We start from the raw sequence: 25916 nt of genomic DNA, 5'->3' as shown, positions 1-25916 counted from the left end.
ATTGAGCAGAGCCACCCAAAGGTGATGGGTGATTTGTCCCTGAAGCTGGTTTAAAAGTCGTGTCTGTGTATGTTTGTGTGTGTGTGTGTGTGTGTGTAAGGCCAGCCACCTTTGGTTCCTTTGCCCTGCCGTGCATAAACTCATAAATTGGACCTCGCTAATTTTCCTCTGATTGAACGTAGAATCATAAGAGCTGGAAAGGGACCTCGGAGGTCTTCTAGTCCAACCCCCAAAACTGCTCCTATTTTATGAACACGGTTTCACCGAAAAGAGGGTTGGGCAGCAGACAGCAGAGGAAGCTATACCTGCCTTTTAATTCTTTCCTTCCTTCCTTCCTTCCTTCCTTCCTTCCTTCCTTCCTTCCTTCCTTCCTTCCTTCCTTCCTTCCTTCCTTCCTTCCTTCCTTCCTTCCTTCCTTCCTTTCTTTCTTTCACAATCACCATGATCATCCTTATTGTAACTAGCCTCAGTCAAAGAATCTGTCCGAGTTTGTCAGGGAAATGTTTTGTGTTGCTCAAAATAGATTTCAGCTGGATTCTTCTTCGGCCCGTTTTGTGCCTTCTCCTTCTCATTGTTAAGCAATATAGATAGATGGATAGATAGATAGATAGATAGATAGATAGATAGATAGATAGGTAAATTTATGGTTTCTTCCAGCGAAGTGACGGAATCTGGAAAAAAATATATCTGTCCATCTATTGTTTTTAAGTGGTTTTGATGGTTTTTTTTAAAAAAAAAACAAGCCTGCATTTTGTGAAAAGCGGAGTTGCTTGTGCTTTTTAACAAGTCATTTCAATAAATTACAAAAAAATTATTAATTAAGCCTGTCATGTCACTTGGTTGGGGAATCAAACGGGCAGCTTTTTGGAAACCCAAGGTGCTAATTTTATTCGTTTGGGTTTTTTTTTAAACGAAAGAGGTTAGTTCTCTTAACACTAGCCTTTAGAGGAAGCGGATCAAAAGGGGGGGGGGGCATAAGATTCAGGATCCAGTGAGATCTTTTCCAAGTTCTTATATTGTGAATCCCTCTGCTGTAGCAGGCCTTGTAGCCCGTTTGCCCGGGAACGTAACTTAGTTTAAACTTTCACATGCAGTTAGTTCTTCTGTAGGAAAAAAGGTGGGTGGTTCTTGCATATCCCCCCCCCCCAAAAAAAATTGGTATTCTTAACGACCTGAAATGAACTGCATATCGATGGAGCCATTGCAAAGGTTCAAGCCGATGGAAACGATAACATTCTGGATTGCTGCTCTTCCTGGTGTTCACAAAATTTATTGGTCAAGGGCTGGACTAAAGAAATTGGATCCAGCCCAAGTTCTTGAGCCTAAGATCTTCTCCCAGGGGCATTTTAGTCATGGCTAAAACAGCCCCTCTGGTTGTTTGGTCCAGTTCCTCTCTTCAGTTTCATTTGCAATCTCTCTGCCTTGAAGTACAGGCAGTCCTCAACTTACGACGGGCCTTTTTTCGTTGACCGTTCAAAGTTAACAACGGCACTGAAAAAAACGGGCCGTTTCTCACCCTTACAAACCTGGGCAGCATCCCCATGATCACGTGATCAAAATTCAGATGCTGGGCAACGGGTTCGCATTTATGACGGCTGCTGCGTCCCTGGGGTCACGTGATCCTCTTTTGCGACCTTCCGGAAAGCAAAGGCAATGGGAAAGCCAGGTTTGCTTAACTAACTTAATCAACTGTAGCGGTTCAATTAACAACAGCTGTGGCAAGAAAGGTCGTAAAATGAGGCAAAACTCACTTCACACAGGTCTCACTTAACAAGGGAAATTTGGGGTCGTAAGTGGAGGACTATCTGTAATCTTAAATTCACAGACTACTAAAGGGCTCGTTTTTCTTGGAAGCTTGGACCTGTAAGGTACCTTTGATGGATGTGGAGAAGCCAGGTGACTTGTTTGCTTAAACGGTTTGACTGTTGAATTAAGAAGAAATCGGTCGATCCTTTTCATTGATTAGATGCTGCCTTTTGGAGGGTCTTGGGGAAATTGCCTTCTCGTTCATAATCCTTTCCCTACCAACCCCTTGGTTTTTCATACCTTGGATCAATTTCTGCCCGTCGAGGATAAAAGAGCTATACTCAAACGTCTATGAAAATAGATCTTCAGATTTCCTTATTCTTAATGCCGTAGTTGATTTTTCTCTGTCCCCCTGAAATTGTTGGTCCACGGAGTACATGGAGCAGGGGTCTTCAAACTTGGCCCTTTGATGACTGTGGACTTCAACTCCCAGAATTAGCCAGCCAGCGTGCCTGGCTGAGGAATTCTGGGAGTTGAAATTCACAAGCAGGGGTCTTCAAACTTGGTCCTTTGATGACTTGTGGACTTCAACTCCCAGAATTACTCAGCCAGCATGCCTGGCTGGGGAATTCTGGGAGTTGACGTCCACAAGTCTTAAATTGACCACGTTTGAGGACCCCTTACTGCATCGCTCAAGATACCACACAGTCTCCCATGTTCCGGTTTGGAACGCCATCTTTGTGTTGAGTTTCATCCCAGCCCCATCATGGCTTCTTCTTAGCCACTCTCCGAGCAATGCTGGGTGTGCAAGAACCTCACCTCAGCTGGGCCGTCTTCAGAGGAAAGACTAGCCCAATAAGCCTGCGAAGACTCCTTAGCCATTGACGTAGCAGTTGCTACGTCTGAGATCGAGAAGCCTTCCCTTTGGAAGCTGCTGGATTGGTCTTCTCTGCCTCCTCCAACTTAAATACTGGAGAACGTCTTGAGGCTGGATTGGCATCCAGGTCACCGCATGCCCTGGATAACGGCGCCCATCAGTCCCGAACGCCGTAAAACGGATTTGCTTCTTCCAGCATGCAGCTGAAAAGGAAAGTAGTTATGCTTTTCAATGGCCTTTGGCTGTTGCTAAGGCCAAATCTATTTGCCATATTTTCTACCTTGCTGAACTGGAGAAAAAATGCCCACGGGCCTGATTCATCCCCTGCATTCAAATCCTGTTGCTGTAAAAGGCAGCCAATCTCTTGTGGACGCAGCCGTGCCTTCCCTGCCTGTTCCTCCCGGTCTGTTTCTCAGATTCTCCTCCCTGGAGTAGTCTCCCTCTGTGTTCCTCCTGTCCCTTTTTCTCTCTCCTCTCCCTCCCATCCCCACTTCTCTCTTGTCTTCTCCTACACTTCTTCTCTTGTTCCCCTCCAGGACTACGAAAGCAAGCTCCAGGCCTTGCAGAAGCAGGTGGAGACCCGCTCCTTGGCTGCCGAGACGACGGAGGAAGAGGAGGAAGAAGAGGAAGAGGAGGGTGAGTCGAAAACGGGCCGGGCCGGGAACCAACTCCCGCAAGGGATTTTTGCAGCTGGAGACTTTGCGGCTGTTCTTTGAATTTTACACCCTCTTTTGTTTTGTTTTTTCCCTCCAGTATACGCCACCGATTTATTTTCCTGCAGGACACAGGGGGCTGGTTTGCCCAATTAAACTTGGAAATTATAATTATGATTATTGTGAGCCCAGAGGGTTCCTGAATTTGTAAAGTGGAAGCATCTCCATCTTTTATCTTAGCCCTCATTTGGTAGTTTGGGCAGTTGAAGGGGTGGGGGAAAGGCCACTACTAGTTTTTTTTTTGAAAAGCTGAGAAAACAGTGTTCCTTTCCAAGAGTTTCAAGAAAAAAAAGGCCACCCAAAGCTTGGAAAGCGACCAGTTCTAAGCCAGGTGACCCTTCAAAATACAGAGAGTCCTCGACTTACAACACTTAATTTAGTGATCATTCAAAGTTGCAAGAGCACTGAAAACGGTGGCGTGACCGTTTTTCATACTTCCGACTGTGGCAGAGTCCCTGGGGTCAGGGGATCAAAATTCAGACGCTTGAATTTTGCATTTATGACGGTGGAGGTATCCCGGGATCACGTGATCCCCTTTGGGTGACCTTCTGACAAGCCAGATCGACGGGGAAGCCAGTTTCACTTCACAACTGCAGGGATTCGCTTGGTAAGCGTAGCAAGAAAAGTCGTACAGCGGGTCGAGTCTCACTTAAATGTCTCCCTTAACAGCAGAAAATTTGAGCTCAATTGCGGTCGTAAGAGGAGGACTGCCTGTATCTGGAGAATCAAGACTTCAGGCACTGTAGTGTTGCGATGCCCCACAAGCTACGCTCCTTGGTTCCAGGGCTGTGTTTGTCAACCTGCACCTGTAACAGCAATTTTATTCCCCTGCTGGCTGGGAAATTCTGGGAGTTGAAGTCCACGTATCTTAACGTTGCTAAGATTGAGAAGCTGCCCTAAGAGGCCACCCTAGAGAAGACCCTTTCTTTATTCTAAACCAGGGGGTCTTCAAACTTGGCCCTTTTATGACTTGTGGACTTCAACTCCCAGAATTCCTTAGCCAGGCACAGCCAGGTCATCAAAGGGCCAAGTTGGAAGACCCCTGTCTTAAAGCATCCTGGCTGAGGAATTCTGGGAGTTGAAGTCCAGAAGTCATCAAAGGGCCAAGTTGGAAGACCCCTGCTTGTGGACTTCAACTCCCAGAATTCCTCAGCCAGGCATGCTGGCTGAGGAATTCTGGGGGTTGAAGTCCACAAGTCATAAAAGGGCCAAGTTGGAAGACCCCTTGTGTAAACCTTAGGGACTAACCTTTGCATCTTTCCTCTATTTTTTGTTGTTGTTGTTGCAGTGCCTTGGACTCAGCACGAGTACGACCTTGCCCAGTGGGCTTTCCGCAAATGGAAGTTCCACCAGTTCACCTCTTTACGAGATCAGCTGTGGGGCAACGCAGTCTATCTGAAGGAAGGCAACGCCATCAGCGTGGAGCTGAAAAAGAAGGTGAGGGAATCTCGGAGGAAGGCGATCCATGACCCAGTCACAAGGTCCAGCTGGAACAGCGTTTCTCCAACTTGGCCACTTGAAGATGGGGGTGGACTTCAACTCCCAGAATCCCCCAGCCAGCTTGCATTCTGGGAGCTGAAGTCCATGCATTGTAGCTGGAGAAAGACAGCTTTCGATCAAACCATTTGAAGAAAGGAGCCTGTCGGTTTAGGCCGATTGGCTAATTGGCAAAGCCTATCAGCGGCCATCAGCCTCAAGGGCTTCCAAGAACCTCCATATGCAAGAGCAGTATACATTTCGCAGCAGAGGACAAAATGCCTGTGCTAGGCTGCATTAACAGAGGGAGAGAATCAAGATCACGTGAAGTATTAATACCACTTTACAATGCCTTGGTAAGGCCACACTTGGAATACTGCATCCAGTTTTGGTCACCACGATGTAAAAAAGATGTTGAGACTCTAGAAAGAGCTCAGAGAAGAGCAACAAAGATGATTAGGGAATTGGAGGCTAAAAGATATAAGGAATGGTTGCTGGAATTGGGTATGTCTAGTTTAATGAAGAGAAGGACGAGGGGGGACATGATAAGCAGTCTTCCAGTATCTCAGGGGCTGTCCCAAAGTAGAGGGAATCAAGCTATTTTCCAAAGTGCCTGAGGGCAGGAGAAGAAGCAACAGATGGAAACTGATCAAGGAGAGAAGCAACCTGGAACTAAGGAGGAATTTCCTGACAGAACAATTAACCAGTGGAACAACCTGCCTCCAGAAGCTGTGAATGCGCCAACACTGGAAGTTTTTAAGAAGAGACTGGACAGCCATTTGTCTGAAATGGTATAGGGTTTCCTGCCTGAGCAGGGGGTTGGACTAGATGACCTCCAAGGTCCCTTCCAACTTTATCATTATTATTATTATTATTATTACATCCACCTCTTATTTTTGCCCTCCCAGGTCCAATTCCAGTTCGTTCTGCTGACCGACACGCTCTATTCCCCCTTACCTCCGGAGCTGCTGCCCGCTGACTCAGACAAGCCCCGCAGCCAGTGCCCCTTCCCTCGCACGGTGGTGGCAGTAGAGGTCCAAGATCTAAAGAACGGCGCTACTCACTACTGGTCTCTGGATAAACTCAGGTGTGCAAGGAAGGGCTCTCTCCACGGAACCGGTCCCCGGTGCCCAAAAGGTTGGGGACCTCTGCCTTAGTGCTTCCCAAACTGTTAGAACTGGCAGGGAGTTGGCTTCAGGACGCTCTTCAGCCCTGTGGGTGCTACTGTTAAAAAAAACAACACCCTGATTCTTTATGCACCAGCCCAGGGGTCGGCAACCTTAAACACTCAAAGAGCCACTTGGACCCGTTTCCCAGAGAAAAGAAAACATTGGGAGCCGCAAAACTTGGTCTGCCAGTCCTCTTCCCCCACTCAGTGAGTGAGTGAGTGAGTGAGTGAGAGAGAGAGAGAGAGAGAGAGAGAGAGCTGCTGCTTGCTGCTTTCTGCTGCTTCCTGCTTCCTACTGAGATACAGCAAAGGGAGGAGTCCCGCCCGATAAGCTTTTCAGCTTGTCTGAGAACAGCGTGAGGCCACTCTCTTTTTTACAGAGAGAGAGAGAGAGAGAGAGAAGGGAAGGGAAGGGAAGGGAAGCGCAAGTGCCTATCTCTGTCTCTCTCTCTGCAAATGGCAGAGGAAGCTAGGAGCCGCAGGGGAAGGCTCAAAGAGCCACATGTGGCTGACCCATGCCCCAGCCCAACATCAGATGGCAGGCAGGAGCGCCGAAATCTCTTCGCACAATTTAAATTGATCCAGGCTCTCTCTCTTGACCCCTTGGCCGTCTTCCTCTTTGCAGGCAGAGGCTGGAGCAGATGAGAGAAATGTACGACCGAGCCGGAGAGATGGCCTCCGACGCCCAGGAAGACAACGAGGGCACCATGACGGGCAGCGACCCTTTCTACGACCGATTCCATTGGTTCAAGCTGGTTGGGAGGTAGGCGGAGCCCAATTCCGAGTGGCGCCCATGCGGGAGAGAGACGACCCCCATCGGCCTTGCGGGAATATCCCTGGCATGGCGGGTCTGAAGTGCCGGCATCGTTTTGTCCTATCCCCTCCTGGATAGATGCACGGTTGGGACAGGATTTCGTGCGAAGGGCTGGCCATCCAGTTGGTCTTTTTTTTACAATTTGAGAATGAGCTGAGTTGGTCCGTTTCTCCTTGAAAATTAACCTCCCGTGCCCTGAATAGTAATTCAGTTTATTGATGACATTTCCTTGGGACATTCCGTTGGAAATTTAACTTCAGAAAAGAGCCAGAGGTTTAAATTAGGTCGCTCTTGCTTCTGAGATCTCTTTCTAGAAGAAAAGAGGGTAAAAAAAGCCACAGTGAGAATTTTTGTTCCATTTAAAAGCATCTACGGTAGCAGGATTGTTGTTAGTTTGCTTATTTAAAACAAAGAAACAAAAAAAACACCCTTTGCTTTGGTGCGCACGTGCATTTCCTTGGCTGGGTAGCAGCTTGTGTATATTGCAGCCCCACACAACTTTTTCCACCGGGAGGGAAAAAACCGGATTCGGTGAGTGAATCGCACCACTGCCCTGGTTTTCCTAAAATCCACCCAACTTATTTCCTAGTTTGGTGGAAATTCAGATTGTCCCGTTCCTGGGGGAATTACCTGGGATGTCAATCTGCTCCTACCCCGCTGAATTATCTCCTTGCCTGTAGAGAACTAGCTCACTAAACAAGAACGGTCTTCTCCCTGACACTTTAGCTTAACGTGGGAAGGGAGTTTTTGTATTTGGATTCGAGATGCTCGTTTTGCAGAGTGGGTTGAATATTTTTGCTTTGACAGCTTAGGAAATGCGTGTTTCTCTCGCCGGAAACCTTTTCCGCCCTGTGCTTTGTCTCGCACCCTCTTTGACCCCTCCCAAAAGCTTGGCCTTGTGATGTTGTTCTGGTGGGCTGTGCGCTGGGCTCAGCCGCAGACCCCCCCTTTTTTTTTCTCCAATGAAGCTATTCCTTTCTCTCTCTTCCCCCCCTCCCCTTCCTCCTCCTCCTCCTCCTCCCTTGCCACGTTAACCAAAGTGTTCCGTTAACCGATATATCTAGCTCCCCCATTTTCCACGGCTGTGTGAATGAGCGCCTGGCTGACCGCACGCCCTCCCCCACTTTCTCCACCGCCGATTCCGATATCACGGAGCTGGCCGACGAGCAGCAGGACGAGATGACGGATTTTGACGACGAGGCCTTTGTGGACGACACGGGCTCTGACGTCGGGACCGAGGAGGGATTGGACTGCTTCAGTGATGGGCAGGACCCGTTTTACGACCGGTCCCCTTGGTTCATTTTGGTGGGAAGGTTGGTGAGGTCGACTGTATGAATGGCCAGCAGGGACTGGCTTTATCCCATGAGCTGCCTGTCATTCCCATCGAGAGAAACCACTCCAGGCAAATCCCAGGCTGATTTTCCCCAGCCTCTTGTTTCGGGATAATTTCAATTTCATCTCTTTTCGCTCTTAGCCTGCGTAATGTTCTAGAATGACCCTAAAGTCTGTGGTCTTATCTCATCTCTAGGCAAAGACCAGTGTGAGTGTTACATGAAGAACCTTCAGTTCTTCCATTTTGCTGATTTAAAAAATCCGTATATCTCCGGCCTCCTTATCCTCTCTGGCAGGCTTGCAAAAACACAATGGGGGAAAAAAAAGAAAAGAAAAATTCTGAAAGCATCCATTGATAAAAAAATTTCCAAGCACTCTAAATTAAAACAGTAGCTTATGATCCAAGATTCAGGAGTCTTGGATAAGTGTAGTTTTTAGCCCTCTCCTAAATTGCATCGTAGAACGGAGCTTGCTTTAGCTTCGTGTGGAAATTAGTTTGTGTGCTGTGGGCTTTAAAAGAGAATTAATTGCGGTGGGTCATTTGGTTTTCCATATTTGCACGGGCACCCATTCGAAAAATACGACTCTGGGTGACTCACAACAATAAAACCCAGTAACTCTCAAATCCTGTCAGAAAGCAAAAATCCAGCACTTCAGTTGTGCCACAGGTGCCCGTTGAAACGGCCCCAGCGGATAAACAGATGTGAAGATTGCACATAAGACTAAAAACTGCAGTGTCAAAATTTTTTCCTTTGTAACCATGAATCAAAATCTAAATACTCATTTGACCTTCAAGCCAGAGCTTTTATTTCCCTGTAGGGTTCCATTTTCTCAAGATATATATACAAAATAGCGGCTGATGCTCTCCAAAAACTTTCATATAAAAATTTCTTGATTGGCAACATCAACATCACACTAAATCACAGTTAAGATTTCTTAATTTTTACTTAGCATTCCCTCTGAAGGCAGTGCTCATATGAAGCCGTAACGTGATTTGATTTTCTGTTAATAGGACACCATTATGGCTTAGCATTACCAGTAAAATTGTGGCTTCTTAAAAGCTCCCACGATGGGAGAACTCAGCCCTTCTGTCTTTTTTGTACCCTTTTACCATGTTTAGAAATTAACCAGCCAGCCTGTGGCATCGCCGGCCTCTTAAAAACCAGAGATAGAAATGGCACTCGGTTCGCACCAGCGAGTTTTGGCGATTGTGGCCAGAGTGCCCTGCATTTGGCTGTGACAACTTGCCACTCTAGGCAATACAGGGAGTTCCCATCTTATCTTCTTCCTGGCTCCATTTGTTAAGCTAGAGAGCTTGTAGGCCGTGCAGTGGCCCACATCTGGATGCTGGTTTGGCTTCCACTTTGTGGCTCAGAGGAAAAACGCCAGTCCTTGCAGTCAATTCTTTTGGCACACCGTGTGAAATTGATATTTATTTGCCCAGGGAAGGCACCAAAAATGGGGCCTTTGTCTCCCCCCTCCGCATGGATTATGTTTTCCAACCCATCCCAGGCATTCTTTGCGTCCCGTTTGTCATCTTTCAATCCCCTCCCGTTTTTTTTTCTCACGTTAAACTTTTTATTTTCTCATCTGACTTGTTTTTTTTTAATGTGAAGATGCTGCTTTGATCTCACCAGTCTTTGGGCTTATCGTAACTCGCCTTTCTTTTCAGTCTGCTGTTGCTTGCTGCCTTAAAAGAATTCGCTTCCCTCCGAAATAAACTCGCAAAGCAGGCTGGAAAAAGGATGCCGATTTGTCTTAGTCTTGAGTTGCAAGCCATTTCTGTTTGTGTATCCATTGTGTTGCTATTGCTAGTGTTTCCTCCCTTTTGTGTTGCCTCCTACTGACACTTTTGGGTTATCAAATATACAGACCGTTTGTGCTTGTGTTTTGCGTTGCTTACCTTCTCTTCATTTCAGGAAAATCCTCATCGGTTGTGGGGGAAAGCACATGGGCATGGCAGAATAGATTAACGTGACCATATAAAAGTTTCCCATCTTTCTAGTCCACAGTGTTTGTTTTTCCTAGTTGAATTAGTCATATGTGCCCTTTGTTTGGCCATTTGTGACAGAGGGTCCCTATGCCTGTAGGGACAGCCTATTGGGAGGGGCTGGAAGGTGGAAAATGTAATTTGAAAATGTTATTTTATTCTGCTGCAAAAACCAGGTTGCTTTTTTTTCTTTCGACAAAGCTAACTTGCACAAAAACACAACATTTAAATTGCTACTTTTATGTGTAAGTTTTCATGTAAACTGTACAGTAGTAGGCTGTGTCTGCCTCTGGATGCAAAATACATGGCCTTTAAACATCGCTGACTATGACTCCTAAATGTAAGCAGCAACCTTGAAATTGCCACGAAAGAGAGAGTAACTGGTTAAAATACGAAAACATTAAAAATATTCCGGTCTGTTCAAAATTTAAAGCGAAGAAGGGCTAAAATTTGACGTGTTCTGTAATTGTGTTCTGTAATTGTCTTCACAAGTTTTTCTTGTAAGTTTTCATATGTAAGCACCGTGAGACGAATTAAATCGTCGGTGATTTGTTAAAGGATCAAAACGAGTCTAGCTGCCTTTCATTTCAGGATAATAGATGAGTTCTTACTGTGTTTGTCCTCAACCAAATGCCATCTCTATTCCAATTAGTCAAAAGTAACTCTCTTGTTTTATGAACAACGGCCTAACATTTGGTTTACATCCTTCTTTTCCTGCAGGGCGTTCGTCTACTTGAGCAATCTTCTCTATCCAGTCCCCCTCATCCACAGAGTGGCTATTGTCAGTGAGAAGGGAGAAGTACGCGGATTCCTGCGTGTGGCAGTCCAAGCTATAGCTGGTAAGTTGCAGCTAGGCCTTGCCGAGAAGCCGAGTGTAGCTGTTGGTTTGTTCCTGACCTTGTTGGTTTGTTCACGGTTTGGGCCAGTAGTGGAATTGTCACCTTTTAAAGATTGGAGTCAGGGTGTTTGAAAGCTCGTTTCTGTAACTGCTGTATTTTGTCTCTTTCTTTCCCTTTGAGGGGTCTTTGATGCTCTCTGAGCTTGCAGATGTTTCATTACCAAACTATGTAACGTTATCATGTTGTGCTCTGCATGGATAGTATTCCCTAGTTTGGTAATGAAATGTCTGCAAGAAAACCATCAAACTCAAAGAGCACCGAGGACCCCACAGTCATTGTGCTCCTCCTCCTCCTTCCCCTCCTCCCTTCTAGCACTGAGGATGTTATCTAGTTGGGTCAAGAAACGTCTGCAAGAAAACCACCAAACTCAAAGAGCACCAAGAACTCCAGAGTTCAACCCTGCGCGACAAATATTCTCTTTCTCTTTTTTTCCGACAGCCGACGAGGAAGCCCCCGATTACGGCTCTGGCGTTCGGCAGTCCGGCACCGCCAAGATCTCATTTCATAATGAGTATTTTGACAAGGTAACGTCTTGCTTAAGCCTGCCTCTATAAGCCTTGGCATCCAAGTGGCAACGAGGAATCTGTAGGAAAAAAGCGGGAGCCATCTTCACTGGGCGTCTCCCGTTTCTTTGTGGTTTCCCCAGAGCAACTTTTCATCCGTGCCCATGACCCGTTCTGGATTGTCCTTGGAAGAATTGAGGATCGTCGAGGGAGAAGGGCAGAGCGCGGACGTTAGCACGCCCCCCGAAGAAATCAACCGGATGAACGAGTTGGGTAAGTTGAGCAGGCCTCACCGGGAGATTTTGTACGCAGAAGGCCTCTTCTGATTCTTTTGAGGTCCAGGAGAAATTGGAGACGGGTCAAATGAAGCTGCGGCTGTAGCGTGCTCCGCTAGATCCAGATCCTAAACTATCTGAGCGGGAGAGAAGCTTTGTGACTTGCAATGTCTGCGCAGAGTAGTTCCCAACATTGCTTTTTCAGTTGTTTTTTTTTTTAAACTTAGAGATGGCTCTTTGGATACCACCTCTGGATTTGAGGCCTCTCTAAAAGCGGTGAGGGTAGAATGAAGACCACAGCCAGGCCGGGCAAAGAACAGGCAACTTGGGATGTGACTGAACTCCGAGTGAAAATGCTTCAGGAGGGTTGCAATCCTTCCGGAGACAGCCGCTCCTTTTTATAAAAAATTCCTCTTTTTTCTTTTTGGGCAGACCTGAAATCCACCCCGCTGTTGGATGGCAAGATGGCCATGGAAGGGTTTACTGAGGAGATTGGGGACCACCTGAAACTGGGCAGTGTCTTTACGTTCCGGGTGACGGTGCTCCAGGCCAGCGGGATCCTCCCAGAATACGCAGATATCTTCTGCCAATTCAAGTAAGTCTAAGGAAGCTCCTAGTCCTCGCGATTGCAGAAAGTCAGGGATAAGCCTGGCCTAATCTGCATAATTCTGGAAAGGCAGTGGTTGGTTCATGGCCAGTGAATCTCTGCTGGAGGGGAGGGGGTGGCTCGCTCAATACAGGGCCAGGAGACTTGCTTTCTGCAAGCAGTGAAGAGAAATTGTTCTTTCCCAAACTTTTTTTTTGGGGGGGGGGGATGAATTGTAGAAAATGATGAGCCGGAGAAAGAAAAGTGTGTGAGCAAATGAGTAGGAGAAATTGTTTTTTTTTTTTAAAGAGGCCACTGGACTTTCTTTGTTTTTCCCTCGAAGACGTTTCGCTTCTCATCCAAAGAGCTTCTTCAGTTCAGACTGAAGGGTGGGGAATGGATCAGTCGGTCAGAACTTCAGTCAGAGCTGGAGAAGCTTCTTGGAGGAGAAGCGAAACGTCTTCAAGGAAAAGCAGAGAAAGTCCAGTGGCCTCTTGAAAAAGCACCTTTGGGGCCACCGTGACCTGGATGACGGAGAATCTGTATAGACACGCAGGTTGGGATGTGGGATGCTGACAAATGGAATACATGTGTCTAGCACAGGGGTAGGCAACCTTGGCTCTTTTATGACTCGTGGACTTCAACTCCCAGAATTCCTGAGCCAGCTATGCTTCCAGGAATTCTGGGAGTTGAAGTCCACGAGTCATGAAAGAGCCAAGGTTGCCTACCCCTGGTCTAGCAGGAAACCTGTGATTATCGTTGTCCATGCTGAATGTTGTTTGAGGAATGTATTATGTCTGCCGCAAGAACCTCTGATTGATAATGATGTGGGAAATGTCAGGGCTACAGGCAGTCCTTGACTCACGGCCATCATTGAGACTGGAACGAACATTGCTAAGCAAGGCGATGATGTAGTCACTTACCTTCACCTGGTTTATTCTTGTTTTCCTAGCTTTCTCCACCGGCACGATGAGGCTTTCTCCACCGAACCTCTGAAAAATAACGGCCGAGGGGCCCCACTTGGATTTTATCATGTCCAAAATGTAAGTGAAAGCGACGAAGTGGCGGTCAACATCCAGTTTGAGAATCCAAATACAACCCCAGGTTCATTCCGCCTCCGAACTCTTTACTGTTTATTGAATACACTGCATGGTAATGTCGAAGCAAAACTAACACCAAATTCATTAAACAATAATAAACAATTATTTTCCCAGCCAAACCCCCAACGTCTTACCTAGTCCATGTAAACAAATTTGCTTTGTTATGGGAACCATCCGCTTGAAATCCACACATGTTTCGGTGTCCTTGAAAAGGTTTCAGGCTCTCACGGTCTTCAGCATAATCGCAGAAGTTTTGTTTCTCCATCTAAGCCATTCGAAAGTAACACCTTCTTCCCCCTTACAATTTGAAACGCAGAGGAAACGTAGCTGCCCAAGTTTCATCCTTGTTTCCAGATAGGCGAGCCAACCTTCTCTTCTGCTTGCTGGTTGGCTAAATTTTTTGTTTTTTAAGTCTTTTCTCGCTCACTCCAAGGGCTGTTCCGTGTCTCCTCTGACAGATCTCCGTGGAAGTGACCGAATCCTTTGTCGAATACATCAAGACCAAGCCCATTGTCTTTGAAGTCTTTGGACACTATCAGCTCCATTCGCCACATCTGCAGGGACAGGAACTCAACAGGTACACAGGTGGCCCTTGACTTAACCGTTCATTTAGGGACCGTTTGAAATTACAACGGCACTGAACAAAGCGACGTATGACTGGTTTTTCACGCCCAAGACCGTTGCAGCATCACTTGATCAAAATTCAGACGCTGGGCAACTGACTCCTATTTATGACGGTTGCCCTGTCCCCGGCCTCACGTAGTTTACCATTTATCCGCTTCCCAATTGGCAAAGTCAGCGGGCAGAAGCCAGATTCACGTAACAACTGCGGTGATCTGCTTAACAATTGTGGCAGAGAAAGTGGTAAAACAGGGCTGTCTGGTTTAGCAATGGATTGTGGTCGTTAAGGCGAGGACAACCTGTATCTCTGTTTAGGAGAGGAAGAATTTCTGGCGTGTTACAGAAGCAAAATAGCGCTCGCCCCCACCGCCCTCCTTCCTTTGCCTCTCCTACTGGTTGTCCACTACTAGGAGAATTAAGGGTTACTTTTGAAATAATAGAAAATACTCGTAGCTCGGGTTTTAGACTTTGGCTATGGTTTGTTCTCTGAGTTTGTTTCCATATAATTTCTGAGCGTTTTGTTACCAAACTAGGTAACATCATCAGCAGGATTTTATGTTTTATTTAGAAGCGAAGGAGAATAGGACAAGAAAATCCTGCAGAGGATGTTACCTAGTTTGGTGATGAAACGTCCAGAAATTATATCGAAACCGGCTTGGAGAACAAACCACAGCCAAAGGGGTTACTTTTCTCCCCCCTTGTAGGGTGGAGGAAAACCAAATCCAGATAATTCAGAATCTCTTTTGTCTTGAATACGGCACTGCCCTCTTTTCCTCTCTAGACAGAGGTCCAGATTACTGCCATCTTAGCAGGTTACAAGAAAGACCGCAGGTAGTCCTTGGCTTCGTTCATTTAGTGACCGTTCCAAGTTACAATGGCGCTGAAAAAAATGTGACTTAGGACCATTTTTCACCCTTGCGACCTTTCCAGCATCCCCACATGGTCACGTGATCAACATTCAGATGCTTGGCAACCGGTTCATATTTATGACGGTCGCCGTGTTCCCGGGGTCACGTGAGCCCCTTTGGCGACCTTCAGGCAAGCAAAGTCAACGGAGAAGCCAGATTCAATTAACAAGCAGGTTACTAACTTATCAGCTGCAGCGCTCATTTAACAACTGTGGCGAAAAGGGTTGTAAAATGGGGGCAAGAGCCACTTAACAAACATCTCACTTAAGAGCAGAAATTGTGGGGCTGAATTGTAAGTCGACAATTACCTGTACAAAGGGATCTGTCTATCCCAGAGGTAGGCAACCTTGGCTCTTTAATGACTCGTGGACTTCAACTCCCAGAATTCCTGAGCCAGCATGGCTCAGCTTGAAAACCTCTCCCTTTCCCCTCAGCGTGGCTGGCTCAGGAATTCTGGGAGTTGAAGACCACGCATCATAAAAGAGCCCAGGTTTCCTACCCCTGCCCAAATGCCTGAATTTTGATCATGTGACTGTGAGGAAAAAATATTTAAATATTTAAACCAGGAGTCTTCAAACTTGGCCCTTTTATGACTGGTGGACTTTAACTCCCAGAATTCCTGAGCCAGCATGGGGGAACTAGGGCCCCTCATGACTCGTGGACTTCAACTCCCAGAATTCCTGAGCCGGCCTGGCTCAGCTTGGAAACCTCTCCCTTTCCCCTTAGTGTGGCTGGCCCAGGAATTCTGGGAGTTGAAGTCCACGAGTCATAAAAGAGCCAAGGATGCCTACCCCTGGTCTATCCTCACTGTGGTGCTGAATTCAAAGGTGTCCACGACACGCCCTTTTTCTTCAGATACACACCAGTTGCGCTAACTGCCTCTTCTCTCCGCAGCCCTGCCCAGCCATCCCGCCGATATTTCCCGCCTCCCATGCCACTCTCCAAGCCAGGTAAGAGTTATTTTTCCTTCGGACAAGAAATAGACACCATTGTCCCCTCTCAGTAACAAAGTTCTTCGCACACGGAGATGCTTAGAAGACCGCAGGGAGTCAGGTGAAATTGGGTGGCATCGAATCCAATATAACAAGAATAATCCATTGATCTGTGGGACTCAGAGTCATTTGGAGTTAGCAGACATTGAATGGAAAATAAGATTAAAAATGCATTAGCACCGGCAGACGGGAATATTGGTAGCTCAGGATTCAGCTGTGGGGTCCTGTGGGGTCCTTGATCTTGCTAGCTTTTCTTGCAGACGTTTCATTACCAAACTGGGTAACGTCATCAGTGTGGGGTGCTACCTAGTTTGGTCATGAAACATCTGCAAGAAAACCCCCAAGCTCAGATGGCGCCAGGGACCCACAAACACATTCATCATTGGAAATGAAAAGGAATAGACAAACTTTACTAGTTTCTCCGCACTAGTAGTAGTAACAATAACTGGTCACATCTTGTGACGATACCGTTAATGTTATTAAATCGCAACATTCAACAGCTGGACTCCACAGCTGGAGCAGTAGGCCACCTCCCAACCATCTGGGTGATGGTGCCACCCGCCTTAAATGGATCAAATTGTGGGCCAGCCTTTATCTGCCAAAGGGCTACCGGTTGTTTGCAAATGGATAGGTCTTATTGGGACCAATTCCCCCCCCCAAATAAAAATAAAATAGATTGGAGGACTAGATGAAGACAAATTGATGTTCTTTTCATGCCTGGAGATTGTGTTGGACTCCTGTTGATCAGCCTTTTTCTATTCACCCGTTGCTCCCTTCGCAGTAACCATCCCCCTCGCTCATCACCATACATACACACCCACCCACCCACAGTTTTGTTGGTTTAGCTTTCGGCTGTGCATGTTGAATTCTTTTCATTCATTCCATTTTTTTCCCCACCTTCTCTCCCTCCTTCCTCCCCTCCGACCTCCTTGCCTCCCCCTTTCTCATGCCTTTCTTTTCTCACCGGTCGCCTCTTTGCCCCACGTCTTTCCTCCCCACATACCCTCCTCGTTGCTTTCTCCAGACCATGAGAGAAAAATTGAGCTGGTCAAGTATCTCATGTCTGGCTATGTCAGCATGCCCGTGCTCGACGCTGTGTCCCAGCATGCCAACGTGCTTGCGACCTCGGCCGTGGCAACTTTCCGAGACGACGCTGACCAGTCGCCTCCGCCTTTTCTCTCTCTGCCTGTCCCCAGTTGTCAGGCCCAGCACTTTCCCAAGCGAGATGGTCAGTAGAACAACCAGTTGGGGATCCATATAGGAACAGCCCTCTGGACTCTTTCTCCAGGCACCTGGGCCTTCTCCCAAGCCCTCTGTTACCATTTTCATCCCGTTGTGGGCTGGGGCCTGACTTGTATCAAAAAATGTGACCCCACATTCAAGCCCAGGAGTTGAATCTGGGCTTTAAGGACATTCCAGATTCTCTTTTAAGACGAGAAGAAAAAAACCTACCGAATACTTTTGGTCAGAACTGTCAGAACTGTCCTTCTGGGTCCATGTTCCTGCTTTGCTATATGAAAACCTTGTTCTGTGTATCCATATTCTGTCTTCTTTTGTTCCTGGGATCCTTCTCTGTGAATAATAATAATAATAATACCAATAGTAATAGGTGCCTTTCCCAACTGGAGCACCGCTTGAACACCATTGGCATTGACAAATTCTCCATCAGTCAATTGCAAAAGGCGGCCTTACTAGGAACCGCTTCCATCCTGCGACGATATCTGTAATACCATCAATTCAAACATCCACATCTGCCTATCCCAGGTCCTTAGTAAGGACTCGAGAGGTAGACAAAAATGCCAAATCCAGTCTGAACATCTGGCTGACTGTGCGATGATCCGTAATAATAATATGACTTAATGAATTGTGGCTGGTTCACAAGTGACAGGAGGAAAATGGCTCCTCTTATTATAATATCATATTATCATGAACAGGGTGTGTGTGTGAGGGCTCAGTGGTTAAGGAGGCTGAACATGGTCAGACTAGAATAGAGCTGGAAGGGACCTTGGAGGTCTTCTAGTCCAGCCCCCTGCTCAAGCAGGAGAACCTATACCGTCTCAGACAGGTGAATGTCCAGTCTCTTCTTTAAAATCTCCAGTGATGGAGCGCCCGCCATTTCTGGGGGGTAAGCTGTTCCACTGGTTGATTGTCCTCGTCCTTGTCAGTTGGACAGCTGGCAACCCGGGTTTGAGACCCGAGCGTCGCACAACAGGGTGAGCTCCCATTACTTGCCCCAGCTCCTGCCACCTAGCGGTTCGAAAGCATGCAAATGGGAAGGTAATAATGTTCAATCCGCTTCGCTGTATAGTCAGGCTGGCCACATGACCACGGAAAAGGTCCTTTGGGCAATGCTGGCTCCTTCAGCTAAGAAACTAAGAGTCGGACATGACTGGGCAGGAGAAACCTTTACCATTATATTGTAATGTAACGTCATTATTTTAGGCTGGAGCTTATGAGTCCTAACCCATCGAGGAAAGCAGGCTGGAAAAAACCTCCTTTAAGCATCACAAAAACTGTCTTCCTCAACCCCAGGCAGCATTAGGAGTGTCCCTATGTCCTCTCCAGACCGCGTTTCCTCTTAATTTTTAAGCCTTTTCTCTCTTTTCAGTCCCGGCCACCAAACTCAACACGATGAATAAAGCCAACTTGGGGCAGAGCATGACCAAATACGATCTCCTGGTTTGGTTTGAGATCAGCGAACTGGAGCCGACGGGAGAGTAAGTTGGTCCCTGGTGGGGTGCCGGGTGACAGGAGCAGTTCATGCCGCTCGTCCTTTACGTCGAAGCGGGCAAAGCGAGATCCTTTCGCCGAGGAACATACGAAGGCGCTGGGTGGATTTAAGCGGGAGCACGGAGAACCAGTGGCCAAAACGGGCCGATAAGGAGAAGACCTCCTTCCTTGCTACAGACCCAAAGGAGCATCGTTCAGACTCGTTTGGCCATTCAGAAGAGTGCCTTGCGAGAGAGATTGACGCTGTGGAGTATCTGGGGGTGTCGGAATGGGTTTAGGATGGAGAGCTCGGTCCCGAAAGAAAGATGGAGAAAGATTTTCAAGCGACGCTTTGCTTTCCTTCCCCGCTGGAAGAATCAGCTCTGTAACTGGTTCCCAGAATGAAAGAGAGGAACAGGCAGATGCTGTGTCTCTGAACCTCCCGCGTAGCTGGTTTTAAGCACCCCTTTCCGTTCCCCAAAGCCTTCTCTAATAAATGTGATTATCTATCGATAAGCTAAGATCTTGGTCCTTCCCAGCAATTAGTCTAGCTGTATTTTTAATGAGAGCTTATCTGAGGGGGGGGGGAATGGTTGGGATGGAATTAGCTGTGAGTCCTGGGGAAATTAAATCTCTCCCTCATCTTGATTTTCTCTTTGCCCCTCTCTCCCTTGCAGGTACATCCCGGCCATTGTGGACCACACTGGAGGTCTCCCCTGCCAAGGCACATTCTTGCTTCACCAGGTAGGTGGATCCCCACAAAGTCTCCTTTGAAACTGTCTTGATTCTGGTTACTACAGGAAGACTGTTTTCTTGGCAGTGACAATAGTGCCGATGGTCATTTTCTTCCTTTTTGTGATTTTCCTTTCCAAAATGCCCCGCCCTACCATCCTGTTATTTCTGGCAGTCTCCTACCCAATTTGAAATCAGACCAGACCCTTCTGCCTGAGGTCAGACAGGGATTATTAGATGCTGCCCCCCCCCAAACTGGACTGTTTGAAATAAAAATTAACCATGTTCCTTGGGGATCTGCATTTAAACCTCGTCTTGGTGAATTCGATCTCCGTTCTCCCCTTTTTTTATGGCCGGCACCAAAGTGAGACGGTGCCTTTGGCACCTGCATCTGGCAGGCTTCCTCAGCTCGGTTCAGTTCAGTTCTCTGCTGGTCCAGATGTCAGGAGATCTGGGCGGTTTTAAGCCTAACATCTGTAGCTGGCTGTGTTTGAAGAGGCAGAATGCTAAGGGGGAGAAGCCACAGAGCGGGTCTCTTTCCATCACTGCAGGGAATACAGCGGAGGATCACCATTACCATCATCCACGAGAAAGGCAACGAGCTCCACTGGAAAGATGTGAGAGAACTGGTAGTCGGTAAGTATCCTTTCCTCGGCTTCCGTATAGTTCCTTCTCCCTTCTCTCAGCACCGTTCCGCTCACTGCAGAGTGCCCAGCCCACTTTATCTGGCCCAGGGGGTCTTCAGTGAGGAGGGGGTGACTATGATCCTTCACGAGACCTCGGGGGCCAGCAGGGACCCTACTTCTGAAGTCCTCTGTACCCGAGGCTGGGTTTCGCAGGAAGTTATCCTTCCAGAAAGATTTGACAGGCTGTTTGGAGTGATGAGTGGTTTCGGGTGGGGAAACATCTCAGTTGGGAGACATCCCCCCCAAAAAAATCCTTCTGCAATTACACATGTAGGAGACGACTAGGCTGGGCCTGAGGGAGGCGTCAAACATGCCATCAGTCACGAGTCCCTTCGTGCCCACAGATCTAAGCCCAGCCTGCCTTGAATTCCACGGACTCTTTATCTACCGCTAATTTGCTTGGATGTTAGTAGCTCAGATTCTTGTAGAGAGCTCAAGCTGGCAATAAATCTTTATACCCATCTGAACTGCCCGGAACCTCCTGATTTCTCCGGGCACTTGACGACGAGTATCCCCTGCGAAGTGACACCGAATCAATCGGTGGGGTCTTTTTGCCTCCCGCAGGGCGCATCCGGAACAAAGCCGAAGTGGACGAAACGGCCGTGGATGCCGTCCTGTCGCTCAACATCATCTCCGCAAAATACCTGAGGGTTTCTCACAGCTCCAACAGGTCAGAGGCCTTCCCCAGCCTGGGAGCCCCGGCTTAGGGTGGACTCCAGTTCTCATGCTCCCCGGACAGCCCGACCGATGGGAATCCTGACACATTTACCGGGGCCCTGGATTGGGAGAGGTTTCTCCGTGCACCGGCTAGGATAGCTTCGAAGCAGAGTTTAGATCTGAGGTTGGGTGGCACTTAAAGAATCGGTGACCCTGTTTTATCTGCCGAAATAGCGCAGACTGGGTTTTCTTCCATCAAGAGCTGAGAAATGGAACAGCCTGAATACACTAAAGTCAGGCTTGTTGGACCTCTGAAATGAGCCTTTTGTAATAGACAAATAATGATATAATATTATAACCCAACACAAAGGTTTTTTAGCACACACACACACACACCCCAGGCTTCCGTCTTACGGCTGTGACGATGCCCCCTTTGGCCGTGAAATAAACTCATCCTGCTTGTGGTTTGCTCAGCTCTTGCCCTTGGCAGGAGAAGGTGGAAGTCCCAGAAAGGCCCCCCTGAGTACACATGTATGATGCATGTCTCTCTCTCTCTCTCTGTGTATGTGTGTGTTCATGTCCCTGCATTTGTGTCTTTGCGTTGTCCTTTGGCTCGAAGTGTTGCTTTTTTCTTCGCCGCTTTCCTTTCTCGCTCGTCCATCCAGGTTTGGGCTGACTTAACGAAAGCTTTCTGTATCTCCACAGGCTCTTCCTTGATAAGGATATGCCTAGGTATTTTCACATTTGCTTCCTTGGCCCCCCCAGCGCTCCCGCCCTAGTGCACAGCCTGTTGTCCTCCCCTTTTGCCTAGTCCCAGTTTGGCGGGCGAGTTTTCAGCCCCTCCCTCTTTGCTGCCTGGCGCCGTGGCACCTCTCCTTGTTTTGGGGGTAGCTTTAAAGTCTCCCCTTCGCCCCTTTCTCACAGGCCTGCCCAGCATGCCTTGAGAATCTTAGGGGTTTTGCAAAAAAGAGAACTTTGTCATCTATGTTTGGCGAAGCATTTGAGTCTGCTAGCTAGAAGCTTTTCTGCGCGTTCAAGTCCCACATTTGTGCTTCGCTTCTTTCTTATTTCCCCCCCCCTTAATTTTTACTTGTTGCTCTTTTCCTTAATCCCGTCCTCAAAAATCCAGAAATGGGGGTTCCTTTCCAGTGTGTCTTGACCCACACTTCCCAATCTATATCCAGTAACGTTTGCTTCTTCCTGTTTTACTCACTCTGACTTCTCTTGTGCTGAGTCTTTGGTTCTTGCACGGTGGAAATGCCATTTTAATGTTGTCCTCTCCATCTTTTCCACCCTGATCTAGAATTAGACATGACCTTGCACCCTTTCTGCTCCCTGCTTGAAACTAGTTAAAAGGGGATTTCATTTGCCGCTGCTTCAGCTTCTCCCGGGACCCTGTCCCAATCTGCCCTCCCCTCCTTTTTTTTTTTTGCCCTTCTGGCTTTCCTGTGCAAGATTCAGTTTCTTTTCAGACTGGCAAAGCAGGTCTGTCCAGATTTAGAAGAGCTGCAAAAGCAGAGAATAGCTCTAGGGCAGGGCTGAGCCACTCAATCCTGTTTCCTTCAGCTGGTTTGGCGGGGAAGCAGACCTTCAGACATTAGCTAGCTTAACAAAAACCAAACGCAGGCCCTCTTCCCTGCCTGTCCGTGGAAAGGTAGCCGCCATGCCTTCCCTTTCTCATTCTTAGTTCTGAATGCCGATCGCTCACCCTGACCCCCGAGCCAGGAATCAGGAGTTAATTTGATACTCTGACACCCATCACTGAAAAATGTGAGGTTTGCAGTTAGGTAGAAGTCAGAGGGTGTCGGTAGAAACCGAGAAAGGGGTCTGCTTTTGTTCCACCTGCCGAGAATTGCTCTAAGGCAGTGGTGGCGAACCTATGGCATGGGTGCCAGAGGTGACACTCAGAGCCCTCTCTGTGGGCACGCACCCCAGTCCTAGGCCTTCAGCTGGGTTTTATAAAACTTTTTCGCTTTAGGCCTCCCCCGCCGTGTGCAAAAAAAAAAAAAAAAGTTCAATCAATCAGTCAATTTCAACTTCTCGCGGGAAAAAAAAAGATCTTGCAAAGTTGGAATTGATTGACTGACCTTTTTAGTCCCACCCAGTCTGCCGTTACCACCGCAGCCATGCCCACCCAATGGGCCACGCCCACCCAATTGCCCACACCCATACAATGGGCCACACCCACCCGGCACCCGACGATGCATAAGTGGGTTTTGGGTTGCAGTTTGGGCACTGGGTCTCTAAAAGGTTCGCCATCATTGCTCTTAAGCTTATTGCCCAGCCACAGCTGGGAGAAACGCCTCTGCGCTAATGATTATTATTATTTTTTTCCAGAACTTTCTACCGCTTTGAGGCTGTCTGGGACAGCTCTCTGCACAACTCCCTTCTTTTGAACCGGGTGACCCCCTACGCTGAGAAGATCTACATGACCCTCTCGGCTTACCTGGAGGTGAGGTGGCTTCTTCCGGTCTCCGCGCTTCAGCCTGACGGAAGGGGGAAAGGAGAGGTTGGGCTGCTCTAAAATAACAGGGATCCCTGGAGGGAATCCCCCCTTTTCTTAAGCTGATAGGCCATTTTTAAATTTTTTACGATGTATCTGCACAGCCCTAATCCTAACCACCGGGCAGCAATGAGAAACAAACCCAGAGTATAAAATTTAGTCAACCCAGCCAAAGGAACATAACAGCGACAACCGGACTGAACTACGGACAGGGATCTCTTTAAGCGAAGCAGAATTTGAAAGCTCCATTTATTTATTTTTATTTTTACAGTTTTTAAATCTAGAACTTCTGAAAGGACTCAAAAGAAACTCGCTGGCCAGAGTTAGGCTCTTGTAGTCCAGAATGTGGACTACAGGTAGAAGGTTATGTCTCACCAAGATGACCACTTGGGACTGATCTGGATTTTTGCAGATGGTACCTCTTCTGTCGGCGGGAAAGTAGAACGCAAGCCGCTCGGGAATAAGAGCCTGCGACCACTCCCTCCATGCTAGCTTTTTGTCTGCAGGGATTCTCTTTGGTGTTCAATTGATAAATCCCTCCCTGCATTGTGAGTTAGGACTTTAGGAACCCTTAAACGACCAGTGAAATCAATCAAACTTCAATATTTTTATGCTTATTCAGAATGCGACTCGCTTCTAACTTTTGTTTTCTACAGAAAGCTTAAAACTACCCAAGATTAACACTTTTGCCTATTTACTTAAAACAGTCTGAAGTTCTAGAGCTCTGCGAATCAAGTATAAAGTACATATCTGGCCTCTACAAAGTACATTTTTGACCTTTTAGAGTGTTATTTCCAAAGGGACAGATGTCTTTCCTCTTCCTGTTAAGTGAGTTCATATGATTTTAAATAGAGGGGTAAATAGAGCTGGCGATTTTTAAAAATTTGTGGACTTCAACTCTCCATGCTGGGGAATTCTGGGAGTTGAAGCCTTGAAGTTGCCAAGGTTGGACACCCTTGATGTAGAGGATAATAAATCTGGAGCTAGAAGTATGTGCGTTCACCTCCGCTTGCGCCACACCCGCCTGTGCCAAAGAGAGCGACAATGCCACCTGTTTGCACAATGGAACGTGGGAGTGATCCAGCTGTTTCTTCCCTTCCAGCTGGATCACTGCATCCAACCGGCCGTCATCACCAAAGACATCTGCATGATCTTCTACTCTCGGGATGCCAAGATTTCGCCCCCCCGCTCACTGCGCAGTCTCTTTGGACGTGGCTACTCGAAGTCCCCAGATTCGTAAGTCAGATCATCCCCTGGGTTAGTCAAGGGCCATGAGACATGTGGATTAACCTTAGTTTGCTGTCTCTTGGTGTCTCGCAAACCTCCTCATGAAATTTTAAAAAGATTGGTTGAGTCGGTTCTCGAAATCTTCAAGCAGAGGGCTCTTGATTTCAGACTGACCAGGAATCGGTCAAAGATTCCTTCACTTGAGAAAAAAAGGCAAGCAAGTGTTCCTCTGTACATGGTAATATATATATATATATTTGTTGTTTGAGGAATTAACTCCAGTTTGGGCCAGTGTAAGGATTCTTTAAGAGCTCGACCCTTTCCCGAGACTGCCTTGTTTTCTCAAATTATCGTTTTGTTTTTGTTTTTCTGCCTCCCTCTTTGCAAGCAGCAACCGAGTAACCGGGATCTACGAGTTGAGCTTGTGCAAAATGTCGGACACCGGAAGCCCAGGTCAGAAGACGCCCCTTTTCGTGAATATCCCAAAAAGAAAAATTCCACCATATTTTTTCTGAACTGGGCTGATTTGTTAATTTATCATATTTTTGCCCATGGAGGTTCTCAGTCATCCATTCTCAGTCATGGTTGACCCAAAGATGCTTTTTCAAAACTCAACTTTCTTTGTTTGGTTATGGAGTAGAAGTTGGTGACCTTCCCTCCTGGTGCGTTGGAAACTGACTTGACCTGAATCCGGTTTTTATGTTTCAGGAATGCAGAGGAGGAGACGGAAAGTCCTGGATACCTCCGTGGCCTACGTCCGAGGGGAAGAGAACCTGGCAGGGTGGAGACCCCGAGGAGACAGTCTGATCCTGGAGCACCAGTGGGAACTGGAGAAGCTGGAGCTGCTGCATGAGGTGGGAACCCAAAGGAGCAGGAACAGGAAGGGCTGGGATTCCTTGACTTGGTTTTCCCTGAGGCTGCCGAAGTTGTTAATTCTCCTTGTCCCTCTTTCTGCATCTGTCCTTTCTTGCTGGGCCCATCTCAGTCTCCCAACCAATGTTTCCATGGTTCCGACAGATGAAACTCTTCAAAGAACTTCGAGGCATTGTTTACCTTGAAGAATCTTTATTTGAGAAGCATAGCATCGGCACTAACACAGTGGAAGCCAAAAATTGAATTCTCCTCCCCTGAGCACATAGTATCAAAGCACAATTCCCTCCTCCAACTAACAGTCATAAATCACATTCTCCAATTAGTTTGAAATGCGGGCTTTCCTTCCAGTTCTCCAGCCTGCCAATTCTTATCCTCCCTTATTTCAATAACCTTGGTTCTCACGCTAGGTCCAGCATTGTTATGTCTAGCTAAACTCTCATGCACATTCCTCCCCCCAGCATCCTCTAACTCTAACTCTAAAAGTAAAACATAAGAAGAAAATGGTTGCATCTCCAACTGTTGTTAGCAG

At 47.3% G+C, this 25916-nt stretch overlaps 1 protein-coding gene across 2 annotated transcripts in view; it reads left to right on the top strand.

Moving 5' to 3' along the window:
• KIF1B (kinesin family member 1B) overlaps window positions 1-25916 on the top strand; it is an 85313-nt gene that overhangs the window by 53794 nt on the left and 5603 nt on the right. For both annotated transcript variants that reach the window (XM_015821438.1, XM_029285133.1), the window contains 20 exons: window positions 3160-3259; window positions 4625-4773; window positions 5721-5899; window positions 6606-6743; window positions 7859-8107; window positions 10837-10955; window positions 11454-11539; window positions 11662-11791; window positions 12226-12388; window positions 13332-13422; window positions 13938-14056; window positions 15903-15958; window positions 18609-18717; window positions 19387-19453; window positions 19993-20077; window positions 20692-20797; window positions 23122-23236; window positions 24390-24523; window positions 24906-24967; window positions 25223-25368. In XM_015821438.1, the coding sequence (XP_015676924.1) occupies window positions 3160-3259; window positions 4625-4773; window positions 5721-5899; window positions 6606-6743; window positions 7859-8107; window positions 10837-10955; window positions 11454-11539; window positions 11662-11791; window positions 12226-12388; window positions 13332-13422; window positions 13938-14056; window positions 15903-15958; window positions 18609-18717; window positions 19387-19453; window positions 19993-20077; window positions 20692-20797; window positions 23122-23236; window positions 24390-24523; window positions 24906-24967; window positions 25223-25368 (2403 nt within the window). The remainder of the gene's footprint in view (window positions 1-3159; window positions 3260-4624; window positions 4774-5720; window positions 5900-6605; window positions 6744-7858; window positions 8108-10836; window positions 10956-11453; window positions 11540-11661; window positions 11792-12225; window positions 12389-13331; window positions 13423-13937; window positions 14057-15902; window positions 15959-18608; window positions 18718-19386; window positions 19454-19992; window positions 20078-20691; window positions 20798-23121; window positions 23237-24389; window positions 24524-24905; window positions 24968-25222; window positions 25369-25916) is intronic.

The sequence above is a fragment of the Protobothrops mucrosquamatus genome, unplaced genomic scaffold (assembly GCF_001527695.2).
Source record: "Protobothrops mucrosquamatus isolate PMUCROS unplaced genomic scaffold, P.Mucros_1.0 scaffold1329, whole genome shotgun sequence".
Classification (NCBI taxonomy): domain Eukaryota; kingdom Metazoa; phylum Chordata; class Lepidosauria; order Squamata; family Viperidae; genus Protobothrops; species Protobothrops mucrosquamatus.
This window is presented reverse-complemented; position numbering and strand designations above follow the sequence as displayed.